The sequence below is a fragment of the Triturus cristatus genome, chromosome 9 (assembly GCF_964204655.1).
Source record: "Triturus cristatus chromosome 9, aTriCri1.1, whole genome shotgun sequence".
Classification (NCBI taxonomy): domain Eukaryota; kingdom Metazoa; phylum Chordata; class Amphibia; order Caudata; family Salamandridae; genus Triturus; species Triturus cristatus.
The window spans coordinates 371021876-371043019 of record NC_140592.1 but is presented as its reverse complement, the minus strand read 5'-3'; the positions used below and the strand labels follow the sequence as shown (position 1 = coordinate 371043019).

At 47.9% G+C, this 21144-nt stretch overlaps 1 protein-coding gene across 1 annotated transcript in view; it reads right to left on the bottom strand.

Moving 5' to 3' along the window:
• The window catches only part of BAP1 (BRCA1 associated deubiquitinase 1), a 196315-nt gene that overhangs the window by 159589 nt on the left and 15582 nt on the right, over positions 1–21144 (bottom strand). The window contains exons 3-5 of the mRNA XM_085625184.1: positions 14584–14638; positions 13308–13440; positions 4244–4363 (exon numbers count right to left, since the gene is read on the bottom strand). Of these exons, the coding sequence (XP_085481310.1) occupies positions 4244–4363; positions 13308–13440; positions 14584–14638 (308 nt within the window). The remainder of the gene's footprint in view (positions 1–4243; positions 4364–13307; positions 13441–14583; positions 14639–21144) is intronic.

Below are 21144 nucleotides of genomic sequence, written 5' to 3'. Positions count from 1 at the left end.
TCCCTCCATCTCTCCCTGTGTCTGGTCTGACCACTCTATTATTTCTTTTTCTGTTCACTTAGGTATGGTTGTCAAACCCTCTCCCCCTAAAAACCTTCTAGCTCGCAACTGGAACCAAACCGATCTTGATTCCCTTTCACTCTCTTTGGTATCCTCTGCTCCTGATCTCACTTGTCTCCCCCTTGAATCTCAGGCCAAAGCCATAAGTACATGGCTTGCTGCTTCGTGTGACCGTGTGGCCCCGCTTAAAAAGATCAAAGCGGTTCGTCCATACGACGCGCACAAATGGTTCTCCACTGAGCTCAAGGCACTAAAACTTGATCTCAGACGGGCGGAACGCCTTTGGAGACGTCAGTATTCCCCTCCTCTGCGAGTTCAGTACAGACAACTCCTTACCAACTACAAAAAAGCAGTCCTTAATGCCAAAACTTCCTACTTCACGGAGAGAGTATCGCTCTCCGTGAATAAACCTCGTGAAATCTTCTCTTTGGTTCGCAATCTTGCTACTTCTGATCGCTCCACCCCCAGCCTGGTTCCCTCCCAACCCCTTTGTCTGTCACTTAATAATTTTTTTATTGACAAGATTGCGAAAATTAAAGCTGACATTCCTATTGTGCCTCAGCCTACCCTCACCAGCCCTGTTACCCTCCCTTCTTCTTCCTTCGACACTTTCCCCCCTATCTCCCTCGACTTGTTCCACAACTACCTGTCTAAAGTTAAATCTGGCTCTCCTTTGGACGGTGTTCCTGCACGGATCCTCAAATTCCTCTTCACTAATTGTCCTGGTCCCCCTCTCTCTTTTCTCAACTCCTCACTGGCCTCCGGTGTTGTCCCCTCTTCCTTTAAATCTGCTGTTGTCCTTCCTATTCTAAAAAAACCTGGTCTTGATCCTTCCCTCCCAGCTAATTTCCGTCCCATTTCCCTTCTTCCCTACCTGGGTAAGATCCTAGAGACCCACGTCACCTCCTGCCTCTCCTCATACATCGAGGACAATGGCCTTTTAGCTTCCCACCAGGCGGGTTTCCGCCCTGGCCATTCTACAGAAGCGGTGGTTCTAGCGGTCTTAGATGAACTCAAGGGCAAGGCTGATGTTAACCTTCCTCAAGCCTTGGTGCTTCTCGACTTGTCCGCTGCGTTTGACACGGTCGACCATTCCATTCTTCTTGACCGTGTCTGCGCAGCGGGCATTCGGGGCGCGGCCCTTTCCTGGCTAGCATCCTATCTTCAGGATAGGCATCAGGCTGTTCATCTCTCCGGTTTTTCTGCCCCTTCCTGTTCGGTCACTTGTGGTGTTCCTCAGGGCTCTTCTCTTTCCCCCCTCCTCTTTAACTTGTATATCTGTCCTCTTGTTTCTTCTCTTCTCAAGCTGGGGGTCTCTGTATATAATTACGCAGATGACCTCCAGCTTGTCTTTGATCTGTCTTCCTCTCCTGATTCTATTCCCAAGTTCAGTTCCACCCTTATCTTTATTTCGGAATGGATGAGCGCCAACCATCTTAAGCTCAACCCCGATAAGACGGAACTTGTCCTCACGGGTGGTCCCTCTAACCCTTGGTCCCCTGAACATTGGCCCCCCTCTTTTGGCCCCCCCCCCCACGCCCTCTCCTTCTGTCCGTACCCTTGGCATCAAAGTCAGTTCTGACTTAACCATGCACAGCCAGATTAGCTCTGTTGTGTCTTCATGTTTCCTTTCTCTCCGTCTTATTCGGAAAATATCACGCTTTTTCACCACCGACGCGCTTAAATCCATAGTCTTGGCTTTAGTCATCTCACGCCTCGACTATGGCAATGGCCTGTACGTGGGTATCCCCTCCCACGAATCCCGACGTTTACAGGCCATTCAAAACCAGGCTGCCCGTCTCATTCTCTCCCTTCCCAAATCCTCTCACATCACCCCGGTCTTGAAATCCCTTCACTGGCTCCCCATCCGCTTCAGATCCCTTTTCAAACTTGCTTGCTTTGCCTTTCGCGCCCACTCCCGTTCTGCCCCTGCCTATATCACTTCCCTCATTTCTTCCTATGTTCCCAGTCGCACTCTCCGTTCTTCTTCTCTCTCTCTTCTTCACATTCCCCGCTTCCGCAAATCCAGATCCGGGGGCACTCGTCTTTCCGTCTTGGCTCCCCAGTTCTGGAATAGTCTTCCACTTCATCTTCGCTCCATTCCTATTTTCAGCCATTTCCGTAAAGCCTTAAAAACTTTTCTTTTCTCTTTGGCTTTCCCCTCTTAGGTCCCCTGTGTCTCTCTCTGTGAGCTCTGACCCAGGTCCCCCAGCGCCAGGAAGCCGCTTGGCAGCAGTGCGCTTTATTAAATATTGTTTTCATTTCATTTCATTTCACAAGCATATTTAAATTATAGTCCTGTTCCCAACTAAGCATGAAGCCATGTTTGCTGGGGTGAAGGGGAGGGGGGGTTGGTGGTCATTGATAGGGTGATACAGGCATGACTTAAAACTTCTTAAGGCTAAGAATTCACATCTAATAACAGATCAGGAAGGTGGAGCCATTGGAAATAATGGAACTATTAAGGAGATTGCACACATCTGGCAGGGTTGCTGCTCAAATGCATGACTTCTTAAAATCTTGCAAACTAACCAATCTTAATTTAACTGAGAAATGGAATACATATCTTCTCGTGTAAATCAACCCCCATACTTCAGAGGAAACAGTGACATACTCTTCCATTTTCTTTTACCAGTCTGGCAATCTGGTAATCAGCCCTCAAGTGGTCTGGTTCCAAACTGTACTGGGAGAATGGGATGTGACCCTGCTGGCAAATGTCTTAGATGTGTTAGGGGGCTATTCACTGCCATGATTCCAGAGGAGTACTGGGGGTTTGGTTACTCACTGAAATTGCTGGCACCAACAGAGAATAAAGTGGCAACCTAGTTTATGGTCGCAATTTATGGACCTTTCAATAGCGATAACTCAGGAAATAATTGTGGTATGATCGTACTGAGGGATACATAAGTGGCCCAGAGAACACCTTCGACATATCCAGCGAACTGAAGGTGAGAGAAGGAACCCCATAAAGTTTCCCCACAATTAAAAAACTGTCAATACAGCATAAGGCAAAATAAAAGGTTTGAGATCTTCAGTACACACTGTGTCCAACATTGCGTTACAGTCACAAGGGCGCACTACCAGAGTGTAAGGCAGGTTGAAAGATCTGTGCAAGCTCACCAGCAAGTCTAATCATGTAATACAGTAGACAGAAACTTTACCCTCCCAAAATGTAGATTCAGCTCTGGCTTCTTCGATCCGGTCACAACCAGCCATGCTAAAGTTCCTGATGGATCCTTGGGCAGGTGCTCTTGTTTGGTTATTGTCCATCCCGGTCTGTCTGCAGAAGCTTGAGGTCTGAGCAGACCCTCTTCTGTATGGGCAACCCAGCTACTAGTATTATAGAAAAGAACAAAAGCAGGGCTTCTCTGTGCTCCCATACTTCTTCCTAGCCTCAGAAGAATGGTAGGAGTCCTTGGTAGGTAACCACCCTCCCATCTGGTGCTTCAGAATATCATCACATTTAGTACAAGGTACGGGATAGGTACTTAACTAGAGCTAGGCCTAAGACATAAATCCAAAGTACAACCAAGTGGCATGCCACATTCAAATGTTGTACTACATCACAAGTAATGCCTCTTAAGTGGAGTTGGGTTGTAGGTAGGCATACCATACACTGGTGAACAGGCAGTACCCGTTTCATTCAGTTACTACTGTAGGGGAGCTATCTGGGTTGAATATGAATTGCAGCTCAGAATCCAGACATGGATGAAACTACTAAACAGTCTTCTAAAACTTCATGAAATCCTACTCAGAGGAGAGAGTCCTTCCGTGTTGCAGGCAATCACCATTGTGTGTGCGACATGCAGTGATTCGTCACAGAAAGTATCACCATTATAGCACAATATATACGTGCATACCAAATGTAAGCACCAACACAGAGCACTTCTCCAGGAAGAAGTCGCAGGCAGCTGTAATAGGGAGCCTCTCAGATTTTCAAAACATGCCAGTTTCACTACCCTGGGAGATCCATCAACAAAAACAGCGGATCTGAGAGGACGCAAAGCTGTCCACACAGTCTACAGACTTCTTCATGCTGCTAATTCACAGTGTGCAAGTAATCGTGCCCACCCCCTGTACACAGATATTTGCATATCCACCCACAATATGTACTAGGAAGTGTATCTTAATGTAACTTGGATAAGCCTAACCTTTGCAGTGTCCTTGCCCATTAAGACCTTACCTCTGGACTGAATCCCTTGGTGAATTCCTTCATTCGGGCCAAAGTATACCCAAGGTCCACACCACCACAGTTCAAAAGCACACTCAAAAGCGCATGTGTGGCACAAGAGTTTGGAATTAACTGGAAAAGGAGAAAACAGAAGTTTACTACGTCTCAGAACATGTAAATATATGTAAATTAAGTGACAAGCAATCATATAAAGACACAGATGGGGTGAGAATTAACTATCAATCATTCGAAGCAGAGGTTGAGACCATGCATCTTCTCTGAATCAAACATTGTTAAAAGATATGTTGTCCTTGTCCCTCCATGTGTTGCTGATGCTTAAAGACCCTTTCCTACTCAATGTGAACAAAATGTTTTTCTCAACCAGCACACATGCATCTCCATGAATATTAGAACAAAAATCCTATCAAACTGAACACACACTTACAAGAATATCCTGTCAACACATAAACATTAATGCACATACCACAGGAACAAATGGACTCCAGCACAACTGCAGAACAAAAATTGGTTTCACAATCTGCATGAACCTGGTAACACAAAACCATTGTACATCTGATAAACAAAAACATGCTTCATACCTGGAGCACTCCACCATCCTACCCCCATGTCAAATACAATGAGCAACTACAGAGCTTTGCTTTTGACCAATGTATATGATGTACCATGGTAAAGCTTAAGTGTATTATAGTGTTTTACAGAGGAAGAATCTGTTTATCGTTTACAAAACAATGATCAGCAATATGCATTTTGGGCTTAATAGACTGTCAGAGCAAAATATCGCTAGACAATATAAACTCATGCCACTCAGTATGTCTTTAGAATAGCAATTACAACAACCAAGAACAAGAATAATAGGGAACTTGATAAGAACGACCAACAAGTAGCTTGTAATGAATACAGCGTTTTCCCTCAGAGGTACTGGAACATCACACTGCTCTACTCCACAAAAGATAGGCAAGAGATGTGGTAACTAGATTGAATCTTTCCTACACAATTGGCAGCACTATCAAAAGATATTAATTTTACAAAATCTCAACTTCATGCAAAAGTGCAACCATAAAAAGGATACTGAGTCTACGGATTGAAGCAATTTCCATTTGCATTGTAACATCATATTTGGCATTGGGACAATCCGGAAACATTTTTTTGCACTCACAGACAATACAGCTCTCTGGAAGGTCTGCCTTCGATTCACTTTGGACGTGCAATATCTCTGTATGCTTGTGAGTTAATGGGCCTACATATTGTTGCATTCTCTCCCCATTATTATTTTAGGAAAAAGAGGGAAAGGGATCGCCACCAGCAGGGTGAACCAATGCGGGTGTCCTTCTTACACAGGGAGACATGGAAAGGGCACATAGGTCCTAATTACGAATGGCCACTTAATTCCAATCAAAATTATGAGATCTGTAGGAATAACATTGTTCTGTATACCTTCCACCCAGGATTTCCAAGGCAAAGTGACGGATTGCCAAGCAAATCAAACCCGCAATAACCCATTTCCCTGCTAATTCCTTACTGCTCATTGGATCATCAGGATCCAACTCATATTGAGGCGGTTGACTACCCCCCCTGAATTAGCAGGACCCGTGGTGTTGTTAACCCCAGTGGTAAGGAAAACATCAGCCCATTTCCAGAGCATAGTATTTCACCCCGAATCTTGGCAACAGTGTATGCTAGTGATTCTATTATTGTGAAAGGAGGAAGAGGGTCACCTGAACATAACATATGGCAAACTTGAATTACACAGACAGCTGGGAAGGACTGTTGAGAGGGAAAACTAATGAGGTGATACCACTGCCCAATTAGAGTTGTCTCTACTCCACACTTTAGGCTTCTTGTATGCGGAGCTCTGAAATAGGTACACTGTTTCAGGAGCTGTGACTCAACTCTTTTAGAGTGGATCTGGAACAACAGGCTCCTAGCAAAGGTTGGCTCTTACCCACCAAGCACAGATGCATGGAAACTTCCTTGCATGACATCCTTCCTTCCTCCACCAAGGATGTACCTCCTCAAGTGAAGTGGAAGGGCATAAGTGGACCTACTGTTACCAACACTCAAAGGATGTGGCAAGGTACTTCCTCGAACCAGTCTAATTTCCAGATTTGTAGCCCCAGTGAGTTCTCAAACTGACAAGTATATAGTGTTCCCCTTCAAAGTCTCCTTTAGACCTTAATAGATCCCCACCCCATTTCCCAGAATCTATTAGGATTGGAACTTCTTCAAAACCCACTGACCGATCTGTCTTTAAAGTTTGCTCTCTGAAACAAAAAAAAACTAAAACAGGGAAGATTCAACCAAATAACTATCTCAACTATTGACCACGGTGGTTTCATAGTGAAAGAAACATTTGCATGAAAATATTTGACTTCAAAAAGTACAGTGACTTTCACAGTTTTAAGTGTATAAGTTTAAAATGTGGTTTCTGAAATAAATTATTGGAGCTCCCTTTTGTTTGTCATGTGTTTCCACCCTGCTTTAATAGAGTAAGATCTTTGATTGGATTGCGACATAGTGCTAATGGTTGAAAGTGGAGCTGTTGATATTTAATTCCGGGAGACTGAACATGGCTTGTTAGCGTGTACTTGTGACCTAGCTTAGAAGCCCATGAGGCGATTCATTGAGTTTATAATTGCTGTTGAAGTTCAACCAGTTTAATAAAAATACTGGTATTGTTGAGGACGTTAATTAAACACTTAAAACATAATACAGAGAAACCATCAAGCAAGTCTGGGTATGGAGGGGAGGAGCCTAGCGCTTGACCAAGATGGCCGCGTGAGCTTAGAGCTCCCGAGACCCTCGCGCCCTCCGTCGACTATCCTGTCTCTAATCCTGATGGTATGCATGGCACCGTGTGGCTGAGTTGTCAGGGAGGCGATTGATGCTACCCGCGGTCGGATCGCCCATCGGGAACCGGACTTACGACTGGCGGAAGATTGCGGCCTAACTCCCGGGGATGCCAGGGGCTAGAGTTGGCAGGATGCCCGACTCCTAGTTGATCAACAACGGCCTGGCGAGGTGTGAACTGTCGGACGGAGGTCCTCGCACTTTCACTTTCGATTTCGTTCCCTTTGTCTGCCCGGACACTGTAGAGCTCTGGGTGGCTTTATTACCCCAAGGACGCTCGGCGGGCTGCTCACTCCTTATCCCTCTCGCTGAGAGGGAACAGTCTTAACTGCACTGGACTGCCCGGAGTCCATTATGTCGGGCAAAGCAGAAGGGGATCGGCTGAAGACTAAGTCCACCAGGCGGGGAACGTATTCCCAAGTCAACAGTATGGACCGCTACGCCCTCCTGAAGGCATCGCCGAGTGGATCGAGCCAGGCGCCGGATGCCCAGAAGGAGGACTCGCCTGGGACACCGGAGCTCTCCCTACAGGATGTCATGGGCGCGCTCGACGGGATGCAGACCTCGATGGGGAGACAGTTCGAGGCCCTGGCGCATAAGGTGGATGCCATCCTGGTAGATGTCAATCTGATCCGCTCGGACCTGGGCAAGACGAACGAGCGCGTTAAGAACCTGGACCACAAGACCACGGGCCTCACTGATGATGTTGCGGATCTGCAGACCGAGGTTCGGAAGCTGAGGGCCGAGAGTGACCTCGCCGCCCGCCGGCTGGAGGACTTCGAGAGCCGGGCCAGGCGCAACAATGTGCGCGTCATCGGGGTCCCGGAGTCCTCGGATGAGGCTTCGGCGGACCTGCTTGTGGAGGATTTGGTCCTCAATCATCTGAAGCCTAAGGGCCTTGGAAAGTTTTTTGCGGTGGAAAGGGCCCATAGGGTGCCGGGCGGGCGGCCTAAGGCGGGTGCCCCGCCGCGGCCGATTGTCGCCCGGCTCTTTCATTTTCGAGATCGGGACGCCATCCTGCAAGCTTCGAGGGTGACGGGCCCAGTCCCCTTCCAGAATGCGTCGGTGAATTTTTATCCGGACTTCACCCAGCAGGTGCAGAGACAGAGACAGAGCTTCCTGGGGGTGAAGCGGAGACTTCGGGAACTGGATCTGAAGTATGCCATGCTTTTCCCTGCCAGACTACGGGTGGTGCATGAAGATCGGACATTCTTTTTTGACTCTCCTGTTATGGCCGACGAATGGCTGGACGCTTTGCCCCGGCGACGGACGGGGGATGACACAGCCGAGCATGGAGACAGTGGCCGGGATGGACAGGGCTGAGATCTCAGAGCCGGCCTGACTTGATTTTACCATACTTGAAGATTCGAACAGAGTGCAGTAACTGTGGAGGGTTGCGGGAGGACGAGGGGTGCTCTTTTCCTCCCTTAGGGTACTTTTTGTAGATTTTTTGTTTTTGTAGGGCGACAGGCACACTGCAAGTTGGGGGGGCTTTGTAAGCTGCAGCAGGGGTGCAGGGTGGGGGGAGTTTTGGGGATTTTGAGTTTGTTGTTGGGGGGTTTATTTCTGCAAGGCATGACGATTATCCTCAGGGCTGTTCCATGGTGGCTCCTCGGGTGTGGGGTGGGCCTCTTTCCGTTTGAGGATGGGGGGTAGGGGCTTAAGTGTTATAAGCTGGAATGTTAATGGTTTGGGGGATCGCATCAAGAGGGGGATTGTTTTGCAATTTTTGAAACGCTCAATGCCAGATGTTGCCCTGCTGCAGGAGACGCATCTCATAGGTAATATGTGCTATGCCTTGAATAGGAAGGGGTATAAATTCATTGCACACTCGGGATTCTCTTCTGGGTCCAGGGGTGCGGGCATCCTTGTTAGAGCATCGTTGCCTTTTGAGGTGGACTCCACCATTGTGGACGATAGGGGGAGGTTTGTGGCGGTGGCGGGGCGGTGGGAAGGAAGGACTTTGGTTTTGGTTTCGGTTTATGTCCCGCCGGCCCTGCAGGCCTCCACACTTGCTGAACTGGGCAGGGCTTTGCTGACTCTCCCGGGGGGAATGCTGGTAGTGGGAGGGGATTTCAACGCTGTGGGCTCCGGACTGTTGGATAGATACCCGCCCAGGGACACAGGGGGGGCTCAGAAATGGCTTCCAGACTTCCTGGATACGTTTGGTCTGATAGACTGTTGGAGGCTCCGGCACCCCACACAGAGTCAATACACGTTTCACTCCGGGGCGCATGGTAGCCTCTCCAGGATTGATTATCTGCTCACTCTGGCCGCACATGCCTCGTTAATATCCGAGGCGAGGCACATGGCACGCGGTATCTCTGACCACTCGCCAGTGTGGATCCGGCTGGATCTAGGTCGGGAGGGAGGAGGGAGGGTGGCCCCCATCAACCCATGGTATTTCCGAGACCCCAAGATGCGCAGCGCCCTGGTAAAGAAGGTGGATAATTACTTTAAGGACAATCTGGGAACCGTGGAAACGGCGGTGTCACTGTGGGAAGCCTTTAAGACCGTGCTTCGGGGGGAAGCCCTCTCCCTGGTGGTGGCTGCTAAGAATCGGAGGGATGGCGAGGTGCGGCAAGTGGAGGAGGAGATCGCGGCCCTTGAGGGGGCTATGGAGGAGGAGGTTACAGAGTCCTCACTGCATGAGCTTTGCTTGAAGCAGGCGGAGTATAGGGACCTGGTTACGAACGCCGCTAAGACCCTCAGTAGGGAACAACAGGGCCGCCTGTATGACGTTGGTGATAAGGCAGGGAAACTCCTGGCGTGGTTGGACAGGAAAGAACGGGTCAATAGAGTGGTGCCAGAGTTGACGGGAGAGTGGGGAGAGGCGATTGTGGAACCTGAGGGGATTGTGAAGTGTTTCGCCGAGTATTTTCGTAGGGTTTATTCCTCTGTGTCGGACAGGCCGCCCGAGGACTCGTCTGAGCTCCTCCGTGATATCGAGTTGCCCTGCCTCTCTGACATAGATAGGGATGATTTGGATGGTGACATAACGGTTGACGAGGTGGCGGGGGCGATTCGCGCGTTAAACTCGGGTAAGGCCTCTGGACCGAATGGACTGCCGATCGACCTGTATAAACTGTTCCCGGATAGGGTCGCCCCTCACCTGCGCGCCATGTTTTTGGAGGCGCGGGGGGATGGGATCCTTCCGTTGGATCAGCGGCTGGCGTCGATCGTGGTAATACATAAAGAGGGTAAACCCCGAGATAGGTGCGCCTCCTATCGGCCCATTTCACTCCTCAACGCTGAGCCGAAAATTCTGGCCAAACTCCTGGCTACCCGTTTGAGTAGAGTGCTTGGCGATTTGGTCCACCCGGATCAATCTGGCTTCATCCCGCACCGAAACACAGCATTAAACCTTAGGCGTCTTCATGGCGTCATCGCCAGGGCGGGCACGCTGCGTGAACCGGCTATTGTGGCATCTCTTGATGCCACGATGGCCTTTGACACGGTGGAGTGGGCATACTTATGGGCCGTGCTGGCCAAGTTTGGTTTCGGTCGCGGTTTTGTGAGTTGGGTTCGGTTGCTGTACGAGGGGCCACTAGCGAATGTTGTGGTGAATGGTCGGGCATCTACTCCGTTTCAGCTTGGTAGGGGTACTCGGCAGGGTTGCCCCCTGTCGCCTCTGTTGTTCGCCCTCGCCCTTGAACCGTTGGCTGCGTGGATACGTTGGCACCTGGATATACGGGGCCTTCGGTGGTCGCCTGATCACGAGGACCGTATTTCGCTTTATGCCGATGATATCCTACTGTATCTTGCCTCACCTAAGAAGTCACTTATAGTGGTCTGTGACGTACTCGCATCGTTCGGTAGGAACTCGGGGCTTGTGATTAATTGGGGCAAATCGTACTTGTACGTTCTTAGTGGAGAGGTCCCACCGATCCCTAGAACATGTTCGATACAGGTTGCCCAGCAGGGTTTCGTGTATTTGGGGATTTTTATATCCATGGATCCTGCTGTGCGCTATGAGAGGAATCTGCTCCCCCCCTTGGCGCGCTTGAGGCGAGATGTTGAAGGTTGGCGGAGGCTGCCGCTCTCCCTTGTTGGGCGTGCGGCCCTGTTCAAAATGATGTCTCTTCCCCGCTTCCTCTATGCCCTCCAGAACACCTTGGACTGGGTACCGGCCAAATACTTTCGGGAGGTCGAAGGCCTCCAACGGACGTTGCTGTGGGATGGGCGGCCGCGAATAGCTATTTCAAAGTTGACGCTCCCATGGTACGATGGGGGCATTGCGCTCCCAGACATCAGACGGTATTATTGGGCCACGCAGCTGAGCGCGATCAACCATGGGTTTTATGGCCCTGCCCTCAGCCCTGGGTATGCCCTGGATAGGTGGCTGCTTCGTGGCGGCAACTACTACAGGGCGTTGTATTCGCGGTCCTTAGACTCGTCCCTCACGGGGCCCACAGGAGTGGCGGTGCGTGTATGGAAGATGGCGACTGATTCGTTGGGCTGGAAGGATAGGCTCACCCTCGCTACCCCATTGTTTGAATCGGAGAGATTGGGAAGACTCTGGCATACGAAGGGCTTTGATAAGTGGGACCTGATAGGTATATCCAAGGTGGGAGATGTGCTGCATAAGGGGAGGGTGAAGTCATTCGAGGAGTTGCAGACTGAGCATGAGCTAGGGCCCTCAGAGTATTTCAGGTATATCCAGCTGCGTCACGCCCTCCGATCAGTCCTCGTGGAGGGTGAGAAGGTGCCGGAGTCCTCTCCCCTTGAGGACCGAGTCCTTGATGGTCATATGCCCGAGAGCACGATCTCGCTCATATATAAGAAGTTGATTAACGTCCGGGCAGATATGCTTTTGGGGCTGAGAGAACAGTGGACTAGGGATGGCCTTGAGTTGGATAATGAGGACTGGCAGTCAGCGGTTTCTTCTCCTAAGGAGGTTGCGATCCCGTCGCGTCTGAGGCTGGTGCAGCTTAAAATACTGCACCGGGTGTATGTGACGGGGCCAAGGCTGGTCCGCATGGGATTCTCGGAGGACGGCCTGTGCAGAAGGGGATGTGGTATGGTGGGTACTTTCCTGCACATCATTTGGGAATGTGGTGTCATTGTGGAGTTCTGGAGGAGAGTCCATGCAGTTATGGGGGAGGTGACGGGCACTGCGGTACAGCCGGAGGCGCGGTGTTGCCTCCTGAACATCTGGGGGCCCACTGACCTCGATGAGGCGCAGACCCAATGGGTGACTCTGGGTAACATGGTAGCCAAAAGGGATATCGCGCGATTGTGGGGCTCCTCGGGACCCCCTACACTGACCGCGTGGAAGGAGAACATGGACTGGAGCATGTTTAGGGAGAAGACGGTCTACTGCTCTAGAGGTCGCCCCCGGAAGTGGCACGCCATCTGGGGGCGGTGGAACCAATACAGGGGGGGAATATGTCTTGCCCCGGATCTGGAACCTCCCGAGGAACAGCTTTCCCCCTGACCTACTTTCCAGCACAGTTTGGTTTTAGGAACCGTTTTGGGCCTCTGCCGTCCCCCTTCTTCCTCCGTACACAGTCTTGTAACTAGTAGATGAGTGGGGTCCGGCCTCCCCTGGGGGCTTTCGCCATGGGCTTTCAATGTACTGCCTTGCTGGGGTCTGTTGTGAGTTTTTTCTGTGTTTATTTAAAATTGGACCTTTGCATTACTCTTTGAACTGTATTGGGGACACATCACTGTATCTAACTCTCAATGCTGCCGAACCTTCGGGCTGTCGGCTGAATAGCTGTGTCCTGAATTTTGAAATAAAGGTTTTCAAAAAAAAAAAAAAAAGCAAGTCTGGGTATCAGAAAAGGGTTTTGGAGGCGCATGAGAATCATTGCTACGGAGACTTGAGACTCTTTCATTCATAGCAAACATTGAGCAAGACTAATGCCGGAGATGAGAGCGCAAGATACAAGCTTTCAGAAAAACAATGCAAAGCCACAGAATAAAGGTCCCCAAATGACAGGTAGCAAAACACCTAGCACATCAAGAAACCATAGAAAAGCCTACATGAAAGCACCACAGCTGGAGGAAACTAAAACCTAAGACGGCACATCTCATGGAGTTCTAAATAAAAACAGATATTTCTGTAATTCCTGTAACTGGAGATCTAAAATAGAACTCTTAGCATTGGGCAGCCAAAGCTCTTACAACAAACACAACTTGAGACTCGTGAAATACTGCGCGGTCAGTCCACAAACTTCAAAGATCTTCTCACCAGTCAGCATACCTGGTGAGCAAAGAACATGTTATTGACAATCTCATCATCCATCACAGACGTCTCGTCCACAAGTGTGGACACTTTCCGGCGGGAACGTCGTTCTTCGATCCATTTGAACAGGAAGATGAAACCATACACTGGACTGAGTTAAAAAAAAACAAATACAGAAAGTAAGTGCCAACCAGGAGGACAAAATCCTGTGAAGATAAACTAAAAAGCTAAAAGTACATCTGTGAATGTTTTTGGGTAAATGGCTTACACAAAACATTTATTTTGTATTATTTTAGGTATTTCATATAATTAGGAAAGTACTTTACAGATAAAAAAAACTTTAATTGCAGCAGGGGCATCTCAAACACAGGTCGTGTACATAGAAAAGCATAATGTGTGGGATTGAACAGACCAGAATGCAGAAACCAGAATAAAATGGTGAGGAGGGAGGAAATGTTCAAATAGCTAGACTAACAACTGATATTTACATACTTACAATTTAAGGAACAAGGAGATCAAGTTATATATTTATAATGGTGATTTGTCATGCGATGGAATGTAGACTAGAAACCTTTGTCCGTGGCTCTAAGGTGATCAACTTAGTTGCCAGACCCTATCTACAAGTTGAGCATTTCAGTATGGCACCAAGGCGGGTGATGCTGCTGAAGCAGAGGAAATTACTAGGCACAGATGCACTAATATACTTTACACTAATTAAATGTTTTGCTGTAAACATCATCAAAGCCTAGGTTTATATTAGCTTAACGCTTCAAACACAATCCTGCAAGGAGGACAGTTATTCCTTGAACTGTCGACTTGAACACAGTGTGCAGGGGTTGTATGAACTGAAATACTAAAACAATTCTCAACAAAAGATTCAGAATGCTAATGCCTATTATTAGAGACTAAGATGTAAGGTTTCTCTTGGATGAAATCTGACATGCTTTCAAACAGCTAAACGCAAGATATAAAATGCAGCACAGAATGGCATTTTAAGAAGGGCTGTATTTTTGTAAACAATATGCAACAATATTTTTTGTCGACAATATTTACCCAACAATATTCTTGCACCATACCACAATTTAGAGATGTAATGAAGAGGTACAATATACTCAAATTATGAGACTTAATAACAGACACAGAACATGGTCTGAAACGGTGCCCAATTTGCATAGATACTGTGTCCAAATAAGACTATTTTAAAATCTGTATACCATCCCATATTAGTCAGCAGTAATAGGTTTGAATCCTCATCTCTCAGTAAATGGCCTGGCAGTGAAAAAGGTTAGCTTACCCCTGACATTTGCTCTGAAGATCATAAATCTCTTCCACTTGTACCCCTTTCACTCCTGAAAAACAACAACAGTCTTAATACAATGAGCGATGGCACAGCAGAAAGCATTGCAGCAGGACTACACAGGAGTCAAGACCATTATTTAAGTGTCTATGGGTAGTGAGCCAAGGGAGAAACATTTTTAGAGCATCAAGACACACATACAGCATCACAGTGGTCACAATTAAACACGTTATAGGATGTATATAATTGACCCTAACACATTAGAGGCAGGTTTGTAAACCTAGTCTTCATAATAGCTAAAATGTCACAGACTAGGTAAAAATATCATTACACAGACCCTAAAACGTCCATTGATTATCAACAAATAAGGTCCCATCAGCATCACTGCAGTACACAAGACTAAGTGAGTTGATCCATTCCGATTTCATGAAATATTTTTTAACTATTTGTCGGGCAGATCAATCGAATCCCAAAGACAAACTCTACACCAGCAGAGTCCAATCACCACAGTCATCTTCACAGAAAGATTATCTCAACTCGTCAACCAACTTTACAGAACATATTTTAGTCATCAAAGGGCTTGCCAAGGGAACGCGTATCGGCGTTCAAATGGCACGGAGCAGGAAGGCAAGAAGTTGTCATGAGTGCCACCCAGCAGTCATAGTGGTGGTTTTACAGACCCTCGGTTTACTCCGTCTAGAGCTCCTCTAAATGATTGGACTCAATATTTTTTATCCAAGGAATATTAATTTCCCCTCGGTTTTAGAACCTCACTAGGATATCCATCCAGGGGTATTTGAATTTGTCTAATCAATAGCGAACACAAGAGTGGTCCTCTGATTTGCAGTACCATACCTACACCTACTGATTCTATGAATAAATTATATATTGTCCTTGTGGGACTGCAATATTTACGTATGGGTCCCATTTAGGAACTCTTTACGACATCTTTCGGTTTTTAACGATTTGTATTCTGAACAATTATGGAAGACACTATTTTGTGTTTAATTTACAAATAACTTGACCCAAGGGTATCGGGTATCAGAGCGCTTTACACGAGCACCAGTTGCGTTACATGATGACACATTATATTTGTTAGGCATGGTGAGATTAAGCGATTTGGCCAGAATCACAGGATGTTGAGCGTCCTTGCCGAGACTAGAACAAGGGTCCCCAGCTTCCAGGTCAACCGCCTTAGCCGTTAGGCTAACTCCTCTCCCCCAGTTAGGTTTAGTTGCTCCTAGTGATTTAGAACGCTATCTACCAACATGGTAGATAGCACTATAGGCTATCGTTATAGACGGTCCAATAGCAGTGCCAAAGGTGATGGGCCCGCCTATTGAAGCTGTTATTATGTCAAGGAACTGGGTGCGGATCAACCTCACGGCCTTCTGCGGGGAACTAGGGGAATCCTTACCTGTCCCAGAGGAGGACATTGAAGGGTATGAGCATAATGTATCAAGCTGGTTGAAGGGGGCCAGCAATAACCATGCACCTAGCCATAGTACCATTTATGGAAATAATGGTTCAAAAGTAGCCAAAAAATGGTCCACGGAAGATGCTGGGGTCAGAATGGCGAACAATGCATCTAAGTCAGGGGAGGCAGTTAATGCTGGAGGGAGCAAGGGAATGTGTGACCAGGGACACATTTCGATCAGGATAACAATAGTTGTTTATTTTCAATAGTATGCAAGGAATAATAGTAGTTCAGGTGCTCACATAAAAAAGTGACAACAAGCGTGAGGTGCTCAGCGAGGATGACTTTAAAATATGTACATCGCATTGACAACACACAAGTGAACTCCTTATGGAAGAATTTATATAGAATGTATGGTGTTCAGGTTGGAGGAGGTCGACGGCGTTTCAATCTCGATGAATTCATCGTGACCGGGTCAAGGTTGCTGGTTTACGGGGTGTGGCACTGAATTGGATGATCTCATTTATGAAGGATAGATCCAATCAGTCAGGCTGTCCCATTTTACCTCAACAGAGCTCCAATGGAACTGTGGGGTGCTAAAGGGCTCCTCTCTTTTTCCTCATCTGTTTAATATTTATATTCGACCCCTTGTTAACTCTCTTAATAAGATGGGAGTGAACATTTTCAACTACGCTGACGATATGCAATTGTTGTTCACGATCAATGATAGCTCAACGGCCAGGCAACACTTTCAAAACAGTATGCTGGTCATCTGGGACTGAATGAACGGTAACCATCTGAAACTAAACTCTGATAGAACAGAGATAGTTCTTACTAAGAATAGGGTTGCTTGCTGGAATCCCACCTTGTGGCCCAGTGAGTTGGGTTCACCCCCCATTCCCAAAAAGGCAGTACAAAGCCTGGGGGTCAATCTTGACGAGGACCTCTCACTCAAACAGCAGGTCAGTGCGGTGATCTCGGCCTATATTTTTCAACTGCGATGCATAAAAAAGATTAGGAAATTCCTTATGAGGGAGGCCCTCGTTCAAGTAATCATGGCTTTAGTTATGTCCAGAATGGATTACGCAAATGCTCTTTATCTGGACCGCCTTACATTTCTTTTGTGAAGGCTCCAGCTAATTCAGAATCAGGCCACTAGGCTGATAGTTCACCCTGCCCAGAAAGGGGCAAATCTCTCAGGTGACCAAGGACCTCCACTGGCTGCCAGTGGCGCAGAGAAATAGGTTTAAGGTATGCTGCACGGCGTTTAAGGCGTGACACATGAGGTGCCTGGCCTTTATGAAATCTCGGATCGTGAAATACTGTCCGACAAGAGAACTGAAATCCAGTCACCTCCACTACTTGATCATCCCCACTTTTAATAAACACAGGACTGGAGGGCGGTGGTTTTGCGTTACTACCCCCCCCCCCCAAGTATGGAACACACTTCCATTTGAGATTGGGCAGACTTCCAATTACACAATATTTAGACAACTTTTGAAGGCCTGGCTCTTTAAACAGGCTTACCAATAACAATGGTTTGATGACGTATCAGTTACCTAGTGCAAGATACTTCCTGGTGATTGTGCGCTCTATAAATATTCAATAGCTTAACATGCTCAGAGTAAACAGCCCACGCTTAGATGTCATTGATGTGCAAAACATTGTGCATTTAAGCACCTATGAACGTCCCACCATGGGTCATATTGTATTATTAGTCACCATTCTTAAAGAGTTTTGTCGCTAGGCCCTTATATCTAGCCAGGATGCTTATACTACAGCATCCCTATTTGTAAGAATACTGGCGAGCAGTGTGAAGTAATCATGATTATTGGACTATTCTATATATGCCTGCATAGATTTCGTATTCATGTAATTTCAGCACCTTATGCAATATTGACCGGATCCCTATATAGGCATAAGATCATATTAAGATACGCCATGTTGGTTGATGTGGTGGGATGACCTGTCCTTTTTATATGTCAGTTACTGATATGGTAATCGTTATGTCAAATGTGAAACTACATCAAAATCTATAAAAGTGATATGATCATATCAACAATATATTCATCAGAGTGGGCTAACAAAAATGTTGATTTAGAATTCACATTAAAGACGCATATCAGGGGGTATGGCCAGGCAGCCGACGAAGATGGCCATGTAGCGCTGAAGATCCGCCAGCGAACCTGACATCCTTGCCCTATCCTGCCACTATCCTAAGTCATCCTACCTACCAGCAGCAGATTCGGGTGCAATGATGCGCCCTCCTATGACGGAGACGTCCTGATAGGCTGGAATGTTGCGGAACTCATGATAAGGATTTGCTGTGTTCGAGACTGCAGTGCTGGAGACCTGAGAGATGCAGGATTTGAGACGAGGCCATAATGCGCACTCTGGATGGATCCTGCTAAGCCTACCTCACACCCGTGCATGAGCGGTGGCACCTAGAGACCTGCGCGGCCCCGAGCTAGACCCCTTGAGCTCGACCTTCAACTCCTCACCCTACAGGTAGGCTGGCCCGCGTTGCTCCTGGAGGCCCTGCGGCCAGAGGGACTGCGGGGGGGGGCTGCCATCAGGCTGGTCGGGCCGGTCGAGAGGGAGCTGGGGGAGTGGCTGTCTGGCCGATCAGGGTGGAATGACGCGAGGCCCCGGGACAGATTGAGAGCTGGGGAGTGGTGTGCATCTGGCCTGGGCCTGAGCTGCGCATGGAGCACCTGCTCGCTGGATCCGATCTCCCCTCTCTGTCTGGCCTGTGATGTTTCTTGTTCTTACAGCCTACCTGGGGTACATTTGATATAGCACTGCACCTCGCCAGAACAGATTGGGGCTGCACCTTAGTGAATGGGGCCAGGAGGGCGCTAAGTTTCCGTTTCCGCTGGGCTGCCCTAGAGCGAGTTAAACCACTACGTTTTGATCAGGCACTATGCGGTTATCCCTGGTAATTTTGTTTGGGGGGGGGGGGGGGGTGAGCCACTTATATCGTGAACCCATATTTGCGGCACAGTTCCATGGCCTCCTGGCCCGCCAACATATGGCCCAGACAGAGTCATGGTACGTAAGGACCCTAAGCAAAGATTGTTGTAGTTTGGTCGACTAACTGACGCGTGTGTGGAGCCTCTAAATGACATGGCTGAAGGGGGGGGGGGCAGAGGTGGCCGGCTCCGGTGAATGCTCCTCCTGGATCAGACGCTCTGATGCAGGAACTGAGAGCGAGATTCAAGGCCTTAGATGGGCGTTTCGATACCTTAGAAAAAGAGTCTGGATACCCTGGGGGCTAAATTGGATGCGCATGAAAAACGTATGGACAATGCGGAGGGCCGGGTGTCCAATCTGGAAGATGGAGCCGCTCAATCCACCAAAAGCCTGGACCGAATGGAGAAAATCCTCAATAATGTTACCTTGAAAAAAAGAAATTTGGAAGCGAGACGCAGGCGCAACAACGTACGCATTCTTGGTGTTCCAGAGTCCATGAATACAGGCCACATGGATCCATTTGTTGAATCCCTGCTTACGGATCTCTTTGGTAAGGAGGCTTTTACCACCACTTTCCTTGTGAGCGAGCGCACCGCTCCTTTGGCCCTCGTCCCAACCAGGGTTGCCCACCTAGACCCATTATAGCCCGCCTTCTAAATTTCCTGGACAGAGATACTGTGCTACGAATGGCAAGAGAAAATGGCACTCTATCCTGGCAAGGTTCAACCATAGCGCTGTTAACGGACTTCACTGCTATGGTCCAGGAGGCAAGGAGGAAATACAATGGTGTGAAGGCCCACTCCGCAATTTGGGACTCCGGTATGGCATGATTTACCCGGCTTGTCTTCGAGTTGATGTGGAGGGGAGGTCCCGAATATTTGTTTACCCCACAGTGGTTCAGGAGTTTTGCCGATACTAAAAAGGGAGCTGCGGTGCCAATAGGAAAGACCTTTCAAGAGTTTCTCCCCCTCACAGCAGCTCGGTGGCTAGTGTGGAACTATTTTCCTCCGAATGATGGAAACTGCTGGCCCCAGAATGCAAAGACTAATTAGTCTGTGACTTTTTGTTTTAGGGCAACCAATGTGATTTCAGCTCTCTTATAAAGTTGGGTAGTTGGCGAGGTGTTGCCTCATCCCAAGTGTGTATCACTTTAAATTTGCTATAATAGTCGGAATGTATATTGTCTTACTCCTTTATTGCCTTTGGTGTTTCCATATTACATTCTATTTCTTAGTTAATGGGGACACCCCCTGCGATTGGGTGCACAGGGATGGGTAGGTGGTGGAGGGTGGGATTGTTTATTTCCACAGGAAACCATTGCTTCTTTTCCAGTTTACTCATTGTAGCATGTGGTGCTCTCAATGCGACACACAAACACTTTAAAATTATTTGCATGTCTTCGTGGGGAAATTGTTCACCTTTTCGGACCCTGGCACTGATCACTTGGAACGTAAGGGGCTTAATTAACGCGAGGGAGGGGAAACAGGTGTTGCACTATTTACAGAGACACCAAGTTGATGTTGCATTTCTACAAGAGACCCACTTGCCAAAGTCAGCTATTTTGCGAATTACCTGGGATACGGTCGAACTGATCCATAGACGCCTGCCCTTCCAATTTTCTAGGGTAGGTAATGTTAGTGAAAGTTGCTACACAATGGTAGTGGGTCACTTGTTGGACCATCGCATGGCGTTTGTTTGTGCTTATGCGCCTAATGTTGACAGTCCAGAATTCTTTCACAACATACACGCGCATCCAATACAGTTAGACGTAGACTACATTTGCATGGGTGGGGACTTTAACCTCCTACTAGATCCCACGCGTGACAGTACGTGAGACTTCCCAGACACTAAACCTAGAGTTCGCCGCGCGTTGCTGGAACTGTGCGACAAGCTTGGTCTAATTGATGTGTGGCGACACTGCCGGACGGGGGAAATCAGCATATACCCACTATTCCGCACAGTATGATACCTGGACATCATTAGATTTTTGGCTTGTAACCTTTAATTTGGCAGCTTGGTATAGGTCATCCCAACATTTACCTAGAACGTTTTCGGATCACTCCCCTGCTATGTTAACAGTGAGGATCCCCAGACCGGAGGATTGTGAGAGACAGTGGAGGTTCCCTGGCCAGGCGCTAATGTATGACGTGTTCGGTACAGAACTTCAA